Source organism: Phoxinus phoxinus, assembly GCF_949152265.1.
Source record: "Phoxinus phoxinus genome assembly, chromosome: 19".
NCBI lineage: Eukaryota > Metazoa > Chordata > Actinopteri > Cypriniformes > Leuciscidae > Phoxinus > Phoxinus phoxinus.
In genome coordinates, this window is record NC_136894.1 from 3,702,212 (window position 1) to 3,722,274 (window position 20,063).

Genomic DNA, 20,063 nt, shown 5'->3' on the forward strand with positions numbered 1-20,063 from the left:
TCACCGCTGAATGCTGTTGTTAAACTCACCACTGAATGCTGTTGTTAAACTCATCGCTGAATGCTGTTGTTAAACTCATCGCTGAATGCTGTTGTTAAACTCATCGCTGAATTCATCGCTGAATGCTGTTGTTAAACTCATCGCTGAACTCATCGCTGAATGCTGTTGTTAAATTAATCGCTGAATGCTGTTGTTAAATTCATCGCTGAACTCATCGCTGAATTCATCGCTGAACTCATCGCTGAATGCTGTTGTTAAACTCATCGCTGAATTCATCGCTGAACTCATCGCTGAATGCTGTTGTTAAACTCATCGCTGAATGCTGTTGTTAAACTCATTTGGTGCTTATTTGGCTCAGGTAAGTTTCCTTATCTTTTTTCCATCCGATTATCTTTCTTGTTAAATTACGCTAAAACTCTTATCATATGAACTTGTGTTTTTGCAGCCCTTGATGAGGGAGGTGCTGGAGAACAAGGTGGAGATCACAAAGGACGAGGCACGAGCACTGATAGAGCGATGCCTTAAAGTGCTGTACTACCGTGACGCCCGCTCGTACAACAGGGTGAGACATGCTTTGTTCTTTCGGCTTATTGTCCTTCATGAAAAGACCATTATCTCTGGTATATTTCATCGTATGCGACTCAAGAAACCAGAAATAACACTCATTCTTTGGACTTGCTCTAGCATAACAGCTGATGGCGTGGAGATTATTGGACCACTGTCTTCTGAAACAAACTGGGACATTGCTCACCTGGTCAGGTAGGCTGAAATCACATGATGCATCTAAATATTTGCTTAGCATTTAGGGATTTATAGACATTTTCATATGACCGATCAGTAAAAATCTGATATTAAATATCATAACTGTATTTCTACATTCAAATTAGTACAATATACACTTTTATTCTAAAGTTTGGGGTCGGTAAGATTTCTTATACTCACCAATTTTGATTAAAATACAGTAATATTGTGAAATATTATTTAAACAGACTTCTCAGCATCATTACTTAGTCTTCAGTGTCACATGATCCTTCAGAAATCATTCTAAAATTCTGCTCAATGCATTTATTTTTATCAATGTTGCCATCAGTTGTGCTGCTTCATATTTGTGTGGAAACTGTGATAGATTTATGAATAATCTTACTGACCTCAACTTTGAATGGTAGTGTATTTATTAGTGCTATGCAAGATTGTTAAATATGTATGATGTATATGTACATATTTAACATCAGTTTATATACTTGTATATCATGATTGCTAAATTATTTTATTGGCTTGCTAACTGCTGTTTGTTTTTATTTTGCAGTGGTTTTGAATGAATCCTGTTCTGCTGAGCCCGGTTTTGTCACATCATCTTTGGACATGCTCTCGGCTCCACCAGATCATTATTATATTGTCAAGATTAGTTGGACGTGTTTCTCGCTCTTTTGTTATTCATAAATAAACGTAATAAAAGTTGTCTACTGTGTCTTCGTTTTCCTTCTTCGTGTATAATTAATTAGTCGGTTGATCAAATCCAGTCACTTGCTCTTTTGGGTCAGTGCTAAATATATTTTTATACAGATGTTCAATGCAAATTAATTTATGCCATGCAAACGTAAACTTTTGAGTTTGTCATCCATTTTACATTGTGGTTTCAAATTCTGCTGATTTGTCACCAACATAATGTGTTTTTATCAGAACTTTATCAAATTCTACAAAAAATTACTACAAACGATAAGTTATGTTTAGCATTCTATGCCATATATTTTTCCACAAAAAGAATGTTACATTCTTGCTGTTTAATTTTTAACTTTTTCCTCCAAAAGATAACTTTTTGTTATAACATTTTATAATAACAAATTTATAATTTTATATGATAACATAAAATGTTATAAAATATATAACATATCATTTTAAAATGCTGAATAATTTAATAAATAAATGTATAGCAAAGATAAAAAATACATCACTAATAAAAAATTGTGGTCAGAACAAGGAAAAATGGCCAGAAATTCTAGCCTAGCAGAACCAGCAGTGGAATAAAATATTCACATTTTATTACATTTTTAAAAACACCACCGTGAATACATCATTTTTGTCATGTGACCATATACACAAATAGGATCATAATATACAGCTACCTGTGATGAAGAGGTGCATGTGAAAAAGGTTTTATGCAGTTTATACAAAAATGTATATCAGTGTAGCATACAATGCATGTATAAACTGACTGTATTGGTCAGATTTTGCGAGACAACTAAAATAGCTTTTTAGGGGGGAAAAACTGCTTAAATGACATGCCTAAAAGCGTTTATTCATTAACATGAGTCAAGTATGTTACAGTATAATCCTAAATATAGTAGGTAATGATTTCAAATCATTTCTATATACATTTATGCACATTATAACAGAGATCAAACCTGATGCAGAGGAAAACTGATAAACTAAAGCACAAGGGGTAACAAGTTGCACATTAGTAGTTCAAAGATCAATAGAAGAACTTCAAGCTAGAGATCTTTAGCACTCATCAATGCAAAAAAATATTTACATATGCAACCATACAGACATATGCAAGCAATGACCTACATTTACTTTTTCAAAGAGCAGTTCATTTTATTCTCCAAAAATAAAATCATCAGCAGAAGGCACACAAAACGCTTGCATACGGTTTCCTTTTATATGATAACTTAATGTCCCATTATCTCTGAATCCTCAAAACCATGGAACGACTCCAAATCGCTGTCTTTCTCAAACATCTTTTTCAAGAAAATCATGCTGGACTGCGGAGAGGATTCTACAGAAACGACACCGGAGACGTCAGCTTTCTGCTCGGCTTTATCTCCTTGCAGTTTACTGACCAGGAGAGCTTCAGTGAGACTCCGCACGAGCTCCGAAGGCTCCTCGGACGTCACCTCTGGGTTTGAGCTCAAAACCCGATCGAAAGAGCGGAAGAGAAGCTTGGGCTCTGCTTTAAGGACATCCAGGAGCTCGACGAGCCAGCGAGAGAGAAGATGGGCAAGGTCTGCTGGTTTGGCTCGAACCAGTTCCAGTGGCGCCGTCGTCACATGCTCGCTCCATCGAGCCTGCAGAAACTCGCGTAACACCGGCCCCATGCAGGCTTCCAGGGGCTGCAGACGGCGAGAGCAACTGCGAGGGATCGGACCTGGAAGAGTGTTCGTGCTGTTGAGCGCCGCCAAGAACTCATCAGACGTGTGGCCTTTGTACGTGTCAACTATCAGCAACCCTTTGCCTCCAGATCTAGGTTTGACATGCCGACACCACACCTTGTCCAACCAAAGCTGCAGTCTTTCTTCATCCGTGAAGCCTTCTGGTCTAGCCTCCAGGATGATGAAGTCTGGCAAGGAATGTGCATCTGGCTTGAGAGGTTCGCCTCTGAGGAAAAGCATGGTGGATAATGTGGTCCCGTCAGCCAGGGCTGTGAACACAACCTCTATGAGTGGATTCGTGGTGCCCATCAACTTAAAAGCAGACAACATGGACGACGAATCCGCCGAGGCTTCATCCAGCTGCTCCATATCTACAAATATGGAAAGCTCATCCATCGCACCCATAGAAGATAGTCTAAATGTTTGCGAATTGACTTGCTTTTTCAGAAAGCTGCTGAAGGAACGCTCCAGCTCCTGGGATTTCTCCGGTAGCAACTTGCTGGATGTGGCGAATGCCTGCAAGCCCAGATCGTGGCGTAGCAAGAAATCAACCGCAGCGTTGTAAGAGATATCCTGCGCACCGTGACTGCTCATGAAGTCGAACAGATTAGCTTCATCGATAGGTAGCTGTTGCTCACGTTGGCACAGCACCCATTCCACTAGCCTATCGGCTGCCTGTGGCGTCATGCCGTCTCTGCTTCTCGAGGGTTCGACCTGACGCTGACGCTTCAGGAGCAGCGACTGCACATCTTCCGGGGGAGTGTCGAAGTGATTGGCGGCCCGTGGGACTCCACAGCAGAGGGCGTACAGTACAACTTTCAGCTGAGCTACGGTAAGCGTGTTCTCCACTGTACGGCCGGCGTCGACTTTAGAAAGCCGTCCATTTGGAGTTTGCTTCGAAGCATCTGGTTTGACCGCACATTTTTTGTCTGGAACGGCACTCTGTGCAACAGGTTGAACCTGAATTGGAAAGGACACTGTGTGAGCGGGACTTGCAGGCAGTGTTATTTTGTAGGTGGGTCGAGGAAGGGGTCTAGAGGACAGAGGAAATGAACTCCTGTCCAATTGCTTCACTTGCAAAGGCAAGAAAAACGCGTTGTTGAGTATCTGACCTCCTTTGAGTAGGTCCGTTGGGATGAAGACAAACCTACAATGACAGTGATTGGTTAAATCTCTAGCATTTTCAATTGCTTTTATGAGCTCTACACAATTTAAGCTCATACAGCCTTTTCCTTGAGTTAAAATAAACTATCCCATTAAGCATTCTTGTTCTGTCATCATTTACTCACCCTCGTGTTGTTCCAAACCTGTACGACTTTCTTAAATTAAGATATTCTGGTAACACTTCACAATGAGGTTCATTGGTAAACATTAGTTCATCTATTAACTAACATGAACTAACAAAGAGCAAAACATTTGTTACAATATTTATTAATCTTTGTTAAAGGGATCCATGGCTTAAAATAAAAGTAATGCATGGCTTAAAATAACGAAAATGATGCCTCTTACTGAAATATGTAGTAGAAAACCCATCAAAGATGTATTTTTTTTTAAACATCGTTTTATACATATTTTGAACTATAAGATGCGCCATTATTCTGATGACGTAAAACGATTTTAGTCCGTGAGCTACTAGCGCTATCTGTTGCTATTTTTACCGCAATACATCTCGAATTAGACAACTCTGAAAATAAAATACAGACATGATGACCACAGCTACTGAAAGAGCTTACAGATGGCGATGGATATAAGTATAGGTTTAAACCAAAATGCTGTAAATGAATTTTTCCCCATAAGGAGTGTAAACGACCCAGATATCGAGGGAAATCCGCGCTAAGGAACTTCTCTACCGGCCGCGAGTCATGATTAGCATCGGCATGTTGACATCCTAGATGGCATCTAACGTTTCTTGTTTCAGCCGTTTGTAAGCTATTTGAGTATCTGTGGTCTACTAAAAGACTCAAAGGCATTAAGGCTAAAGTGGAGAGAAAAAAGAACCGGGTTTTTATAACGTTTTTTCGTCCACAGGCATCATGCTTTTCTCATCCTATTATTGCTAGGAAAGCAATCTTACATTGCTTCTCTTGCCTTTTGACTGAAAATGACAACCAAAAGCCACACAATGGTAACGTATCAGTATTTTATTTTCTGAGTTGTGTATTCTGAGTTGTATTGCAGTAAAAGGCCAAATACTATAGAAATAAGCGCCAGTAGCTCACCGAGTGCAACCATTTGACGTCATCGACGTACTGTGTGTACGGTACATAACAAATGGCACCCCCCATAGTCCAAAAACGATGTCGATATTTTTAAATAACATACATTTTCATTGGTTTTAGACTACATATTTAAATAAGAGACATCGTTTCCGTTATATTAAGCTATACATGTCTTCATACCGGGGATCCCTTTAATGTTAGTTAATAAAAATACAGCTATTCATTGTTTGTTCACATTAACTAATGTTAACAAATACAACCCTTGATTTTAATAATGTATTAGTAAATGGTGAAATTAATATTAACTGAGATGAATGAACTAAGAATGAACTATACTTCTTCAGCATTTATGTTAACCAAGGTAGTTAACTAATGTTAACCAATTAACCTTATTGTGTTACCGATATTAAGTGTTACCGATAGAGGTCGACCGATTCATCGGTTTTGCCGATTAATCGGCACCGATTGTTGACTGGTGGAACTATCGTTATCGGCAAAAATATATACCGATAGTTTTTCCTGGTTGCGTCCATTGCTGGAGCGGCTGAGAAGCGCACGCTGTCATTCATTACACAGTGTAAGAGCTGAGAAGGGTCTGCTGGCATGATGCAGTACAAGAGCGGCCTCTAGAGGTGTAATAAAAACTCGTGCCTCGTGTTGTTTATTTCGACACGTGATGCTGCGTGCTGCACTGAGAGCACATGCTGCGTGGAGAGCGCTGACATCAGATGCGCGTTTAAAGCACGACAGCTCAAATGTATGTATACAGTACATTTTGTCATATTATAAAGTGATTAATTTGTTGACTAAATGCTGCATTAGTAGAGAAAGAACAGCACAACAGTATGTTTGCTTGCCTTCGAGGCTGAGAGGACGCTAACATTAGTAGTAGGCTACCTCAAGCGGTTAAAACACTGACAAACATAAACGTAAGTCCGACCCGAATGTTTAATGTCACTATTGTTACCTCTATTTGCATTAGTTCATATCCAGCTGGTCACTTTTATGCATTAAATATGCAGAGAAGTTGCATATTTAAAGCTAGAGACGTAAGCAAACTGATGTTCATACAGCCGACAGAAACATTACGAATCAGAAAAGCATTCGATTTCGTTTTTTTTTTTTCATCTTCACATTTTAATACAAATTTTGTTACTTTTTTATTAATTAAGTTGGCTTAAAAAGAACAGTTAAATAGTTACATTTTGAATGTAACTGGTTTTATTTGTTATTTAGAGTATTACTTTTTGTTTCAGTTTGAAAGAATGTCTTTTATTGACTTAAATATTTATTCACATTTATATATTTATTTAATTTAGCATGTTTTCATGGTTCAATACAGTTTTTTTTTTTTTTTATAATAAAGTTCAGCACTGTTTTACTTGGAGTGTTATGTTTGTTTTTATCCAGTATCAATTTTAAAAACTATCGGTTCATTAATCGGTTATCGGCAAGTATGGCCCAACCTAGCTATCGTTATCGGTAAAATCCACTATCGGTCGACCTCTAGTTACCGATATTCTGAAGAATGTTTTTGTCCATACAATGAAAGTCAATGGGGTCCAAAAACACTGGACCCCACTGACTTTTATTATATGTGGAAAAAAGACATTTAAAAATATCTTCTTTTATCTTCAACAGAAGAAAGACAGACTCACAGGTTTAAACCAACATGAAGGAGTAAATGATATAATTTAAATATTTGAGTGAAAAATAAGTGAAAATCAACTTACCTTTTATAGCCACGTGAAAATCCTTCTGAAACATGAGGAATATTATTAATAACATGGTTGTGATAGGATCATTATTAAGTGCTTGACTTTTCATCGTCAAAAAGATTTTTAGACATAAATAAACAACTTACCCCGCAAGGTGCACCGGCCTGCTTGATGTTTAGGAAAGTCAGCAAGATGCTTGGCCATCGAATCTCCAACCCGAGTTTTGTATCTACATGTGATACAGTTCAGCCTCCCCTTCCTGCAAACATTTCCCATTACCATGATTGACAATTAAAGTAAAGTTACATGCAGAGCAAGAGGAGGGGGAAATCTCAGGTCTTACTTTGGGCAAGGTTTGTAAAGGGTAATATATTTTCTGGTGCTTTTCCGAGGAACATGTACACTGCAAATAAAGATGAGGGAGAAATGAGAAAACACTCAACACCTCACAAAGTGTGAATTTAAAGTTTTTCACCTGATCATGTTAGATAAATTTTTGGTCACACTTTAGATTAGTGACCAATTCTAACTAACTAAATATTAACTATGACTTCAGCCTCAAACTCATAATTACTGCTTATTAATAGTTAGTAGGCAGTTTAGGTACTGGGTAGGATTAAGGGATGTAGAATATGATCATGCAGAATAAGGCATTAATATGTGCTTCATTAGTACTAATAAACAGCCAATATCCTCGTAATATTCATGCTAATAAGCAACTAGTTAGTAGTGAGAATTGGACCCTAAAGTAATGTTAAACTCATCGCTGAATGCTGTTGTTAAACTCACCGCTGAATGCTGTTGTTAAACTCATCGCTGATGCTGTTGTTAAACTCATCGCTGATGCTGTTGTTAAACTCACCGCTGAATGCTGTTGTTAAACTCATCGCTGAATGCTGTTGTTAAACTCATCGCTGAATGCTGTTGTTAAACTCATCGCTGAATGCTGTTGTTAAACTCATCGCTGAATGCTGTTGTTAAACTCATCGCTGAATGCTAGTGTTAAACTCATCGCTGATGCTGTTGTTAAACTCATCGCTGATGCTGTTGTTAAACTCATCGCTGAATGCTGTTGTTAAACTCATCGCTGATGCTGTTGTTAAACTCACCGCTGAATGCTGTTGTTAAACTCACCTAGAGTTAAACAGTTTTACCGTTTTCAAATCCATTAGCATCTCTCTCAAAAAAATTACCAAAGAGTTTCGATATTTTTCCTATTTAAAACTTGACACTTCTGTAGTTATATCGTGTACTAAGACCGACGGAAAATAAAAAGTTGTGATTTTCTAGGCCGATATGACTAGGAACTATACTCTCATTCCTGCGTAATAATCCAGGAACTGAGGAACGCAATGATATTACAAACTTGGTGCCGGTCACATTGAAAGTTTCTGACTATTTTCAGGCGCTGCGTAATATCAATGTGCTGCTGGTACGGCAGCAGTTCCTTGATTATTAAGCAGGAATGAGAGTATAGTTCCTAGTCATATCGGCCTAGAAAATCACAACTTTTTATTTTCTGTCGGTCTTAGTACACGATATAACTACAGAAGAGTCAAGTTTTAAATAGGAAAAATATCGAAGCTCTTTTATCTAAATATCTAACTTTTTTTTAAAAGAGATGCTAACGGTCTAATCTGATTCAATGATCTATGCTAAGCTATGTTAAAAGTGCTACCGCCAGACCCGGAGATCGGCTAAATGGATTCGAACACGGTAAAACACAACTGTTTAACTCTAAGGAAGTTGGAAAATGTGTTCCTTTAAATAATATCAACAAATATCAATAAAAAAATCTTATATAAATAATCAATCAGCAGATAATCAATATGTGACATTGTCCATTCCTTCCTTTTGTTTTTTAAATGACACGATCACACAAACTGTAATCTAAAGATTTTCACCTGATCATGTGATTGGCATAAGCTCTGGAACAGCAAGTACAGTATCGGCAGAGGGAACAGCTCACATAGGTCGGGAAATGGTTGGAAAAATACGGAATGTCATATGTGCACTCCATGCAGTAGTGTTTTTCTGTCGGCTTGCTGGAAGAACAACATGATGGTCAGAAGATATCATTTCTTTAAATTTGATTTTAAATAAATGCACAACATAAAAAACAGGAAAGAGAAAAGGTCTACATACACACACATAATAAATATATATATAAATAATACTCACCATTGACTCTCAAACTTGACCATTAGCTCCATCATGCTTTCCACTGGCTTTTTCTTGACAGGAATGATTTTATTGGTGACATTTTGAGATGCTGCAGTTGTTGATGTGGCGTTTGAGCAAGTCTTCAATGAAGGAGCTCCTGAGGGATCTCTGTTGTCAGTACTGTTAGCATACGCTCGGATGATTACCTGAAACAGAGGGGTTAATGGTGAGGGGTAAATGGTAAGGCCATCAAATAAGCAATAAACAAGCCATATATATATATATATGACTGGGAGTCTCTTACCTTAGTACCAGGCGTGAGGCCCTCCAATTGCTTGGGTTTGACATATGTCCTGTGAAACCTGTGTCTGTGGTTCCACTTGTCCTTGTCATGAATGAATTGAAGTCGGCATCGGCCACAATGATGAGCTGTTCTTTTCTGGACAAATAAACACCAACTTTAATAGGACTGATACACAAGCCTTCTGACACACTGACAGATAAAATACTGTTTTGTGTCATTTAAAGAAAACGCTAAACTATGTAGACATCAAAACTTTATTATGTACAGTATGCAAATTTTTACAAAAAAATTGTGATATTAAATGATCAGTGTTCAAGCATTAACCATTAGATGAAGGCAATCTAAATCTAAAAATAGAGGATATGACCATCCACAGTTAAATATGAATCAATATTTTTTCATTTTGATGAATAATCAATCGATTAATCGATCAAACAATTGATTAAATGAACTCTACACAAATTATATATTGTCCATCCCTAAGGGCAAATCGCAGTAAAGCATTAGTTTATGAGCTGGAAAGGTAAAAAGTGAAACAAAGTCTTTCCATATTAATAAGTGTTGAGATATTAAATGGTTATTATTTATCATTAAAAACCCTCTGAGCTGTTTAGTGCTAAGGATATACTTTACCTGGTGTCTAGTGCAGTGCAACTGGAAGCCGATATAAGACCTAAATACTTTTAAGCAGTAGGGACACATTAAGATACAGGTGTCCTTGTGCTTCTCTGTGAAGTGGCTTATTACATCTTGGTAGAAAGAGGATCTGAACTCGCACACCTGAGGAGCAGAAAGTTCACAAGTGTAAATAATTTATACAGATGTTTTCAAGACAAAACTTGAATGACATGAAGCACTTCTACACTAAGTTACCTGACACATGTAGGGCATCTCGCCAGGCTTGTGCGCCTGTTTCATGTGGTTCAGAAAGAGGGGTTCGTTCTCAAAGGACCACTCACAGATCTTGCACACTTCTGTAAAGCAGAATGTAATGTTTTAATGTTGCCTTTTTTAGTGTATAATGTTGCGGTTTGGGCATGAAACGTTCTACAAAGTAAGTCCCTCCAGCAGGAGTTATTCTCTATATCAGTGTCACTGTTTCTGAACTCCCTGAAACGCCTCCATTGTACAACAACAAACACCTCACAATATTTCTAATTTAAATAATTCCTCCACAAGTCATGTCATAATAAAGGGGCGGGGCCTGGTTGAGTTAATAGTGAGTTGAAACTTGTGGTTAAAGGGATGATGAACTGAGAAATAAAATTGTCCTTGAGCTTTTGACATAAGAGGTCATCATACTATAAGAATATCCTGTAAGTTTCAGAACTGAAAACTTCCTTGTAAGTCCAATAAAAGCTTTTAATGACACCAGGCACAGCGAACGACATGTTTTTCAAAGTGGGGATCTATGACGTCAAAGGATATCAAACACAGCCTCCGCAGAAGAAGATCAACGATTACTTCAACACCGCCTGTTTAGCCCTGCCCGATTCGCACATTATAATATACAAAACTATTATCCAATCATAGCAGTGGGTGTTTACTTCCAAGTCTTTAATGCGGCACGCCCATAAAAACCAAGCGTTTCAGGAGCTAGGGTCAAAACCAGGGTAGAAATTACTTATTCATTTTGATGTTTTTGAATGTAAATAACAAGCGATCGTCATAAGTTGACCTCAGACAACTATTTATTTTTTAAGCCAGTTCATGACCCCTTTAACATAAAGGGTGTGACATTTTTGAATCACCCTCGAAGCGGTCGACCTATCACAACACTCTGGTCCAGCCGACCAATCAGAGCACATTGTGCTTTTCGGAAGGAGGGGCTTCATAGAGACAGGAACTAAACAGAGCGTTACTGACAGACTAGGGAAGTGAAAAAAGCTGGAAAAGTAAAATATTATCAACTCATGCATCAGCAATGGATTACAACCATTTCATGTTTGTCAAGAACTAGGTTGATGATATATCATTCTAGAAGAATAGACTCACTTGAGGACTCTGCTTGGTTATGAACTGCCTCAACGTGGCACTGCAGATCGAAGGGTGTTGAAAAGGTTCTGTAGCAATGCTGGCACATAGTGTGAGAGTCTACTTCCCCTGTTTGGTGATCCAACTCCATGTGGTGTTTCATGTGGTTCATCATCCTTTAAAATGAGGGTTTAAGAATGAACAAATCTATCCATACCAAACCCCCCCCCCCCCCCCCCCCCCCCTCCCTCCCTCAAAAACCAATCTGAAAACCAACTTACTTGATGTTGCCCTTCACCTTCTTTTCACAAAGTTGGCATTTCATTGAGATGGTTTCTGAATTGGGTCGTAATGATCCAGGCTGGCCAGGGTGCTGCCCATAGAAGAAGTCTTCAACTAGCATGATCATTCTGCCCTGGTCGTCAAAATCTCCAGAGCGAGGACTAGCCACTCCCTCAGGAACCTTAGAAGTGGTGACTTGTTTGAGAGACGTTTCTGAGGACGAGGAGAAGGAAACGGTCTCAGATGTGGCGGGTTTAGACTGGGTTTTGTCACTCGGCCGCTTGATCCTTTTTCTAGTTTGGGCCTTCAGGTCCTTGACGCTCTTGATAAGATCTTGATTGCATTGCTGAAAATGGGGAAGAAGATGAATGGACATGAGTAAGACCTTGGCGAAAGATTTAAAGACCACCAAAGCAAATGGTTCTTAACATCGTTGTTTGAAGGTATTTCATCTAAAAAGTGTACGAGTAAAAACTTACACAGAAGTATCCACGGAGGGACTGACTCTTTTGGTAAACGGCTTTACAGCGAACACAGAAATTCGAAGAACTGGAGGGCCTTTTCAATGCTGTAAAACAAAGATACTCCACTCAATCCCTTCTCAAAGACCTCATAAAGGGATAATTCACCCAAATTTTTTAATTCTGTCATCAATTACTTTTACAATTACTCAATTATCTTCATGTTGCTCCAAATACACAACTTTCCTTCATCTTTGAAACACAAATGAAAATACTTTTAACAAAACCTGAGATATTTCCATTGAAAGTCCATTACACCAAAACTTTGATGCTTCAAAAAGTTCACAGGAATCAATTAAGTTTTTTCGAACTTGTCAAGCAAGTACAGCCAAAAGCTTGGAGTAAACCGCTCAATTCATATGGATTCGTTTATGAACTATTTGATATGCCAAAGTTTTGGGTGAATGACAATTTTCATTAAAAATATCAGTTTGTATTATGAAGATGAAGAAAAATCTTAAGGGTTTGGAACAAGTAAATGATGACCGGATTTTTATTTTTGAGTGAAATATTACTTTAAACACATTAGAGCTGCACGATTCTGGATAAATTGAGAATCACAGTTTGTTTTTGTTTAAAATAGAGATCACGATGTTTCCACAATTCTGAATAGACAACTAAAAGTAGCATGTCATTTACTAATGGTTCTGACAAAATATTAATTGCTGCAGTCTATAAAAAAAAAAAATCGGTAATAAATTTGAATCATAAAAAAAAAAAAACTGGTTTGGATGTACAATTCAATGAAACACTCATTAAGACTTAATTTCTTTCATTACTGGATGAATGAATGTCTTTCCTGAGTGAATGATTCAATGACAAATACATTCACAGCCCTACTGGTGTAACGATGTAATGATACAATCTTTATTTGAAGCGTCAAGTTACTTTCAAATGTTGATTTTCTCTATTTTTGATCGCTACCGTGAACTTAAGTGTTTACGGTATATCAAAACGATCAACTTTTATCCCAGTACTTCTGTGATCACTTGAATTACTGTAACAGAAATAATGATACTGTGTGGTTGAAAGGAGTGTTTGTGAAGCTGTTTCATACTTGTATATGACAACTGCTCTCTCTGAGTCAGAACACAGATCTGAATGTTCGCTGTGATCGTACTTGTCAAAGATTTCATAAACATAGCCGAACCATTGTCATTGGTTTCATAAACATAGCCGAATCATTGTCATTAAGGAATAAGGTCGCGCGAGTGTTTAAATCAAGACTGCGATCTTTTAACGATTAATCGCGCAGCTCTACAACACAAATTATGTCAATCAATGATGTTTAATCAATAAGCTGATATCAATAACAACACTTCAAACACGGTTGGCTAGACGACTTATACTAATTAATTGGAAGCTGCCATCTCCTCCAACCTACCGTCAGTGGGTTTTTGACCTACTTTTTGCCCTCAAACTTGAAAAGATTAAATTTGGAGTTAGAATGAAACCCAATCTTTTCTTGAAATCTTGGAGCCCATTTTTAGATTATTTTAAGGAGACAAGCTCTGGATAAAACTTTTTTTTAAATTTAGTTGTTTATATGTATATGCATATGCATATGTGAGCATTTATTATGCTTGTTTAATTTGTGCTTTCTTTCTTCCATTTTCTTGTGTAACAATCTGATGCTTTTATTGTGCTTGAGATGCTTTTCTTAATAATAAAAAAATAAAAAATCCTGGTCCTGACCGTTAGTTGTCGTGGCAGGAGGAGGGGCGAAGATCTGCGCTTGAGGTCTCACAGTCTGAGACAGCCCACCAGACAGGAACGGGCCCGGGCCTCTGTTTGTCATGTTGTTTTGGATGGTGAAGGTTTTGGTGGGCTGCACTCGTGAACTCACTACTTGACCACCAGCTGCAGGTGCTCCAGCAAGCTTCGTAAACTTTATAACTTTAATTGTGGCACCTATCAAGATAAACAAAATGTAAATAAAACAGACATGGAAATGACCTAAGAACGAATGTACAATGTAAAAAGTAAAAACTGGATAAATTGTCACCTGGAGCTGTGGCTGGTTGGACGTTGGAGGGGGTCACATTAAGAGTGGACACTCCTGGGGCCGATGAGGTGATGCTTTGTAAGTTTGAGGGGTTATTGATGGTCAAGGTGACTGGGATCTGCAATGTAGATAGTTTTCCAGGCGTTGTTTGCTGTCCTGCACTCACTGGGGTGAGCATCCGTGGAGAAATCAACTGGGGTGTCTGACCACCTGAAGAGGTCAGAGAAAGTATTTAAGCAAAATGAGTAATGCTCCAATAAAAATTACAACATTTGTTTTTGAGCAGCATTGGTTTAAATAAAGAAAACTAAATGCATGGCAACAGATGTCTGGAACACCGGAGACTCTTGAGCTGGTATTTATGGCTGATGAGCAAACATTCATCATTTGCATGTGCATATAAATGTTAAAGTCACGAAGAAATGAAAGTAGCACCCGATCTTTTCTTTTGCATTGTGACGTACATTAGAGTGTAAAAACAAATATAAATATAAGGCGGGGACTTGTTTCTATCCATTGGTTATAGATTAGGGTGACCAAACGTCCACTTTTTACGTACTGTCCGGGGCTGTCCGTACTGTACTGTTTTTTTTATGAATTCATTAAAATGTCCTGTTTTTCATGGGACCATTAAGCGTGTAATTTTAAATTGACTGGCGCAGGCCACACAAAACATATGAAACCGGCGCCCGTATTGTTATAATCAGCGCGCTCCTCAATCCGCAATCCTCCAAGCAGAGAGCACGTCAGAAAACAGCTGTGTGTGTGTGTGTGTGTGTGTGTGTGTCTGTGTGTGTCCATCTCAGCCTCATTGGTCTGTCACTGCTCGTCAATGTCAGAATATTTTAAATGACTAATCAAATCAAACTAGGCGGACTTTATGTTCACAGAATTTTAAAAGCGTAACTCAACGCTTCAATTTACAGTCAAGTGCGACATAAGATGCAAGTAGCTAACGGCGTAAATAAAAAAGCCCAAATGTTAATTCACAGATGATTTACAGAGAAAATTCCTGTGTTTTCGTTTCGGTCGGGATCCGTGTAAATGTGAATTGTGAATGCATTTGTCAAGTATTTTTTGATGCATTCACCCCCCAACCACGCCCCGTCCTCTTTTCTGAAAACTAAAATATGGTCACCCTATTATAGGTTGGATTGAGATGTTAACATTGCACTCACAAATGAATGAGAGCTTGCAGTCGACTATAATAAAGGGGCGGCGTTTAAGCAGACTAAATGATTGTCTGAAGTCTGACATTAGTCACCAAAGAGATGTCTGTCGTTTTCACAGGAAGATCGAGTTATGATTAAACCTCTTGTGGTCAAAAAATTTAAAAATGAAACATGCATTGATGTATGGTTCACTATGAGATACAGTATATAACATGCATTTAGAAAATACATAGGGTGAATTTTCTAAATTCAGGAATGCATCCTGCAAAATATGTCTGGGAAGGAGTAACCGTGTAATTAAATCACTGCTTTGAGTGCTTATGACTTACCAGAAGTCAGAAAACTAATAGGCTGTCCATTCAAGATGTAACCAAGTGATGTTCCCAAACTTCCCAATCCCATGGAGCCTGCCAGAGGCTGACCTGGATTGGGCTACAACAGATGATCATCACTTAAATACATAATCTTTGGTATGTCCATGTAAACAGAAGGTTAAAAGCCTTATTGATAGTAGAAGAGCAAAGTGAAACCTGTGCACTGATGTAGATGGTCTGTGTGCCTCCTGAAGCTCCACCTGTCTGGACAGCATTGGGCAGTAACGTAACAGCAGGAGCTAAAGGTAAAAACAAATCAAAACACTCGTTTCCATCCACACTGAAGTCCCACAGCTATTCTTTTAACAGTGTTTTTGCAGTGTGTGGTCACTAGGTCAAGTCAAGTAATTTTATTTTGTATAGCACATTTAACCGAACAACAGTTGACCCAAAGTGCTTTACAAGTTAAAACAGGAAAGGCAGAAACAATATGCCTTGACAATACATAAAAATGAGTACAAGACTCCTTGAATACACTTAAATAATTGAATAAAACAAATTAAAAAGCTATAGAATATAACATCAAAAAATTTAAAGAGAATTAAAAGCAAGAGAGTACTTTTTTTTTCAGATTGGTCTTGAAACTGACAATTGTATTACAGGACTTAATATGAAGTGGGAGGGTGTTCCAGAGTTTAGGAGCTATTACAGAAAAAGCTCTGTCCCCTCTGGTTTTAAGACGCGTCTTGGGGATAGCAAGTAGCTGTTGGGTTGTAGACCTGAGTGGTCTGACGGCAGAGTAAGTAGACAAAAGCTCAGAAATATACAAAGGGGCTTGACCTTGTAGAGCTTTAAAAGGTCTCTAGGTGTACTAGGTACATGGAAAGGAAGAAAGCCTCTTATTGGAAAGTCAATTCTGCATACTAGCAGTGGAATATTGTTTAGATCTTTATTGCATGCTTATTGCCTTCTCAGAAGCCAAAAGCACAGCTTGATTTACGAGGTCAGTCGTTACCTGATGTCGGTTTACAGGTGCCATCAGATTGTGCTGGTGCACTACTGCCACTTGGGACTACAGTAACTAAATTAATGAATAGAAACAAAAGGCATTAAACTTATTTGTATTCACACACATGTTCCTAATATATGATGTAATGCTGTTCACAAAAGCTCTTCTATCAAGTCATAATAATGAGTGTTTTTACCACAAAAAACATTATTTACCTTTGTTATATCGCTGGTCCCTGTTTTCTGTAATACTCTGGCATGGCTCTAGATCATCCTCATCACATTGCATGTAAAGGTCAGAATCGTCCATGTTTCTGTAAACCAAAAGTGTTTCTTATACAGTGTCATCACTCCTGTCAACAAGACTATGTTGGCTATGCTCAGTGGGTAGCTAAACATACACGATCTATCTATTTGACATTAAATTATTAATAATACATAGAAAATCTAACAGGACAAGAGACCATTTTATTATATGCAATAAAGCTTTGAAATTGTCAACAATAACATTTAAAGTCTGGACAATGTGTTAGAAGATCTTATTTCCCCCAAAAATGTATGCATATGCATATGTATATATATATATAAATTATTTTAGTTGTCAGTCGTGGCTCTCGACTGTTACTTTCAAACTCAAAGTTAAAATAATTAATATGCAATGTTGAGTCTAATGCATTACTAAGTAATAATTACTGTAATTTGATTAGTTACTTCTGATGTAATTACATTAAATAAAGTATAGAACAATTCTATATAAAACAACAGTGGTTTTACCATCAAAAATGTTATGTTACAATGTATGTTTTTAATGTAACCTTCTCCCTTTCAATACTTTGATCAGTTCGAGCATAATGCATGTCATTTTATATTATTTATTTGAAATAATTAAAAGAGCAGTTTAATGTCTGTCCTTGTATTGTTCAACTGATTTAGAAAGTAATTAGTAATGCAATATTTTTTAGTACAGTAATCTACACTGTCAAAGATGTAATTAGTAACTAGTAATTACTTTTTTAGAGTAACTTACCCAACACTGATCATTTATTTGTTTACTTTGTCATACTTTGACAAAAAGGGATAAGGATAGCTCGCTAAACCGACGTATTGCCTCATTGTCTGCAAGCTGTCATAATAATACACTTGAGCCCCGTTGACGCCATAATAACAGAGGCTAACATTAGCCCGCCCTGCTAACTGTTCCTGCACGCATGTTTATCCTGCCAATGCAGCTGTGCACTCAAAGCTACAGGCGCTAGCCTTTACCTGACTGCACAACTTTTAACAAGTACTTAATTTAACAAACACCGACGCGTTGCTTCTTGGAAGAAGGAAGGGAAGTCTTACCTCATGCACAGATTTGCATATCTGGGACAAAAAAATTATAATGCATTATTTCCCTTCATTCTTCGCGGGGTTTGTCGTGATGGAAAACAATGATCCCTGTTCTGCAGACGGTTTCCCCGCTTTGCTCGCGCGGTGGTAGGCGAAACATTTAAAAACGTCACTTCCACGCGTGTTTCCCTGCACTCTGATTGGTTGCGATATTTTGTGAGAAACGCGGGATGACCGTGATTATTCAATATGTAATAAAACATAAGCAAATAAAATACGCAATGCCAGTGCACGCGAAGGGATGTTACATTACACGCATATTACGATATGGAAAGTTTCCTGGAGTATAATTTCCTATAATAAACGTTTTAAAGCTAATTACCGTCGACATTCAATTATTTAGATTATGGATTATGTTGTGATATTTTGAGACCATTGTCATCCTACCTGCTGCACAGATTTGCTTGTTTTATAACGGCGATATTTATCTACGCTGAACAGTTTGCACTTGCTTAGTCGGCTAAATAGTGCCGTGATCCAACATCGCCGCCTCAGAGTTGACGACACAAACATAAACTCGATCACTGGGAGAAAAACATTAGCTTTTTAGTCAGTCTCGAGCCATAACATAACCAGTTTCCCGCATAATCATTTTCTTTTCGCATTACCTTCACTCTGCTTTCATTAATTCCAAGATGGCGGCTCTGGTGTTTAGAAGGCAGGAATGCATTATTGACGTCGTAACATATGAAATGTTTCTATCCAAATGTTCCTCTAATGAAACATCAACTCTTTAATATTAAAACGAGCAGGTTTCTCCAACAACACAGTTCTGTGATTTTTATAAAACAAGAGTTGGTGTTTTGTTATTATAACGTTATTAGCAGTGAACTTGTATAGCATCAGTTTAATAGAAGCTTATTTCCGCCACAGAATAAGAAATAAAAAAGGTTTTGTAATCTCACAATTCTGACGTTTCTTCTCGTAATTGTGAGCTTAAATATCTCACAATTCTGACTTTATAACTCGGAAATGCGATCGAGTTTATCTCGCAATTTTGACTACTCGGAATTAGCCTACGAGTTTATCTCGCTAGTGCGAGTTTATTATATGTCGCAATTATGACTATTTATCGCAATTATGACTTTATAACTAGCAATTGCGAGATTAAATCTAACAATTATGACTTAAATTCGCAATTGCCACAACCAAGAACAGCATTTTAGACCATATAGCTTCCCCTTGAGAATTCCTTTTCTATGGGCAGTTTTGATTTTAAAACATTTAAATAAGATCTGTTTTGTTCAATAACATAAAGTATCCACAATCTTACCTTAGAAGTTAAATTTTGATATTTTGCTGTTGTTGTTTTTATAATCTAGGCTTTAGCAATTTGTTAGCACTTTATGTTTTAAAACAAGTCAGTTTCAAAATTCACATCGTTAAGGTCATCAAACTGTGTGTATTGTTGTAGGTAGGCTACACAAGCTAATTTTAACACAGACCATATTTATAAACAATCATTCTAAAAAGCCTAGAAACAAATTAACTGCTGCACACACATGCTTGCACCAGCAGTCAAGTTAATAAACTGGAACTCTTTTTAGCCTGGGACTTTCTTTTTAAAAAAGTAGGTCATATGCATGTACTGTGTGTCTTGTGTTGGCTGTAACAATTGGTTATTAATGAGAAAGCACCATTTAAAACACATGACATTTAAACTAATTTGATCAACACTGTCCCTGACAAATTCAATTGTCTGGCTTGCCAAACATTCCCATACTTCTGATCAGGTAATACAATAAAATCATCACCAGTGCCAAACAACTGAATAAGGCCATAAGAGGGAGGGAGGACCACATGACCAATACAACATAGCCCAAAAAGCTTTTATAGCATAAC

At 37.7% G+C, this 20,063-nt stretch overlaps 1 protein-coding gene and 1 long non-coding RNA gene across 5 annotated transcripts; one reads left to right on the forward strand and one right to left on the reverse strand.

Moving 5' to 3' along the window:
- The first annotated feature begins 686 nt into the window (after positions 1–686).
- Positions 687–1,459, forward strand: LOC306986737. The gene is made up of 2 exons (XR_013795017.1): positions 687–759; positions 1,307–1,459. It is a non-coding gene; the product is annotated as an uncharacterized lncRNA (long non-coding RNA).
- Positions 1,460–1,931: 472 nt separating this feature from the next.
- pogza (pogo transposable element derived with ZNF domain a) lies at positions 1,932–19,618 on the reverse strand. Of its 4 annotated transcripts, none has more exons than XM_079590310.1 (19): positions 19,495–19,618; positions 17,046–17,143; positions 16,837–16,902; positions 16,038–16,120; positions 15,837–15,939; positions 14,336–14,545; positions 14,026–14,241; positions 12,289–12,377; positions 11,809–12,155; positions 11,549–11,703; positions 10,427–10,527; positions 10,187–10,333; positions 9,554–9,688; positions 9,268–9,455; positions 8,991–9,131; positions 7,430–7,489; positions 7,233–7,345; positions 7,102–7,126; positions 1,932–4,296 (listed from the first exon to the last, which is right to left on the reverse strand). In XM_079590310.1, exons 2-19 carry the CDS (start codon positions 17,137–17,139, stop codon positions 2,670–2,672), a joined length of 3,900 nt encoding a protein of 1,299 aa, XP_079446436.1. In that variant the 5' UTR covers positions 17,140–17,143; positions 19,495–19,618; the 3' UTR covers positions 1,932–2,669. The 4 variants fall into 4 exon arrangements, with proteins under 4 accessions (XP_079446436.1, XP_079446435.1, XP_079446433.1 ...); XM_079590309.1 differs by lacking the exon at positions 19,495–19,618 and adding an exon at positions 18,830–18,849; XM_079590307.1 differs by lacking the exon at positions 19,495–19,618 and adding an exon at positions 18,174–18,350.
- Positions 19,619–20,063: the final 445 nt, after the last annotated feature.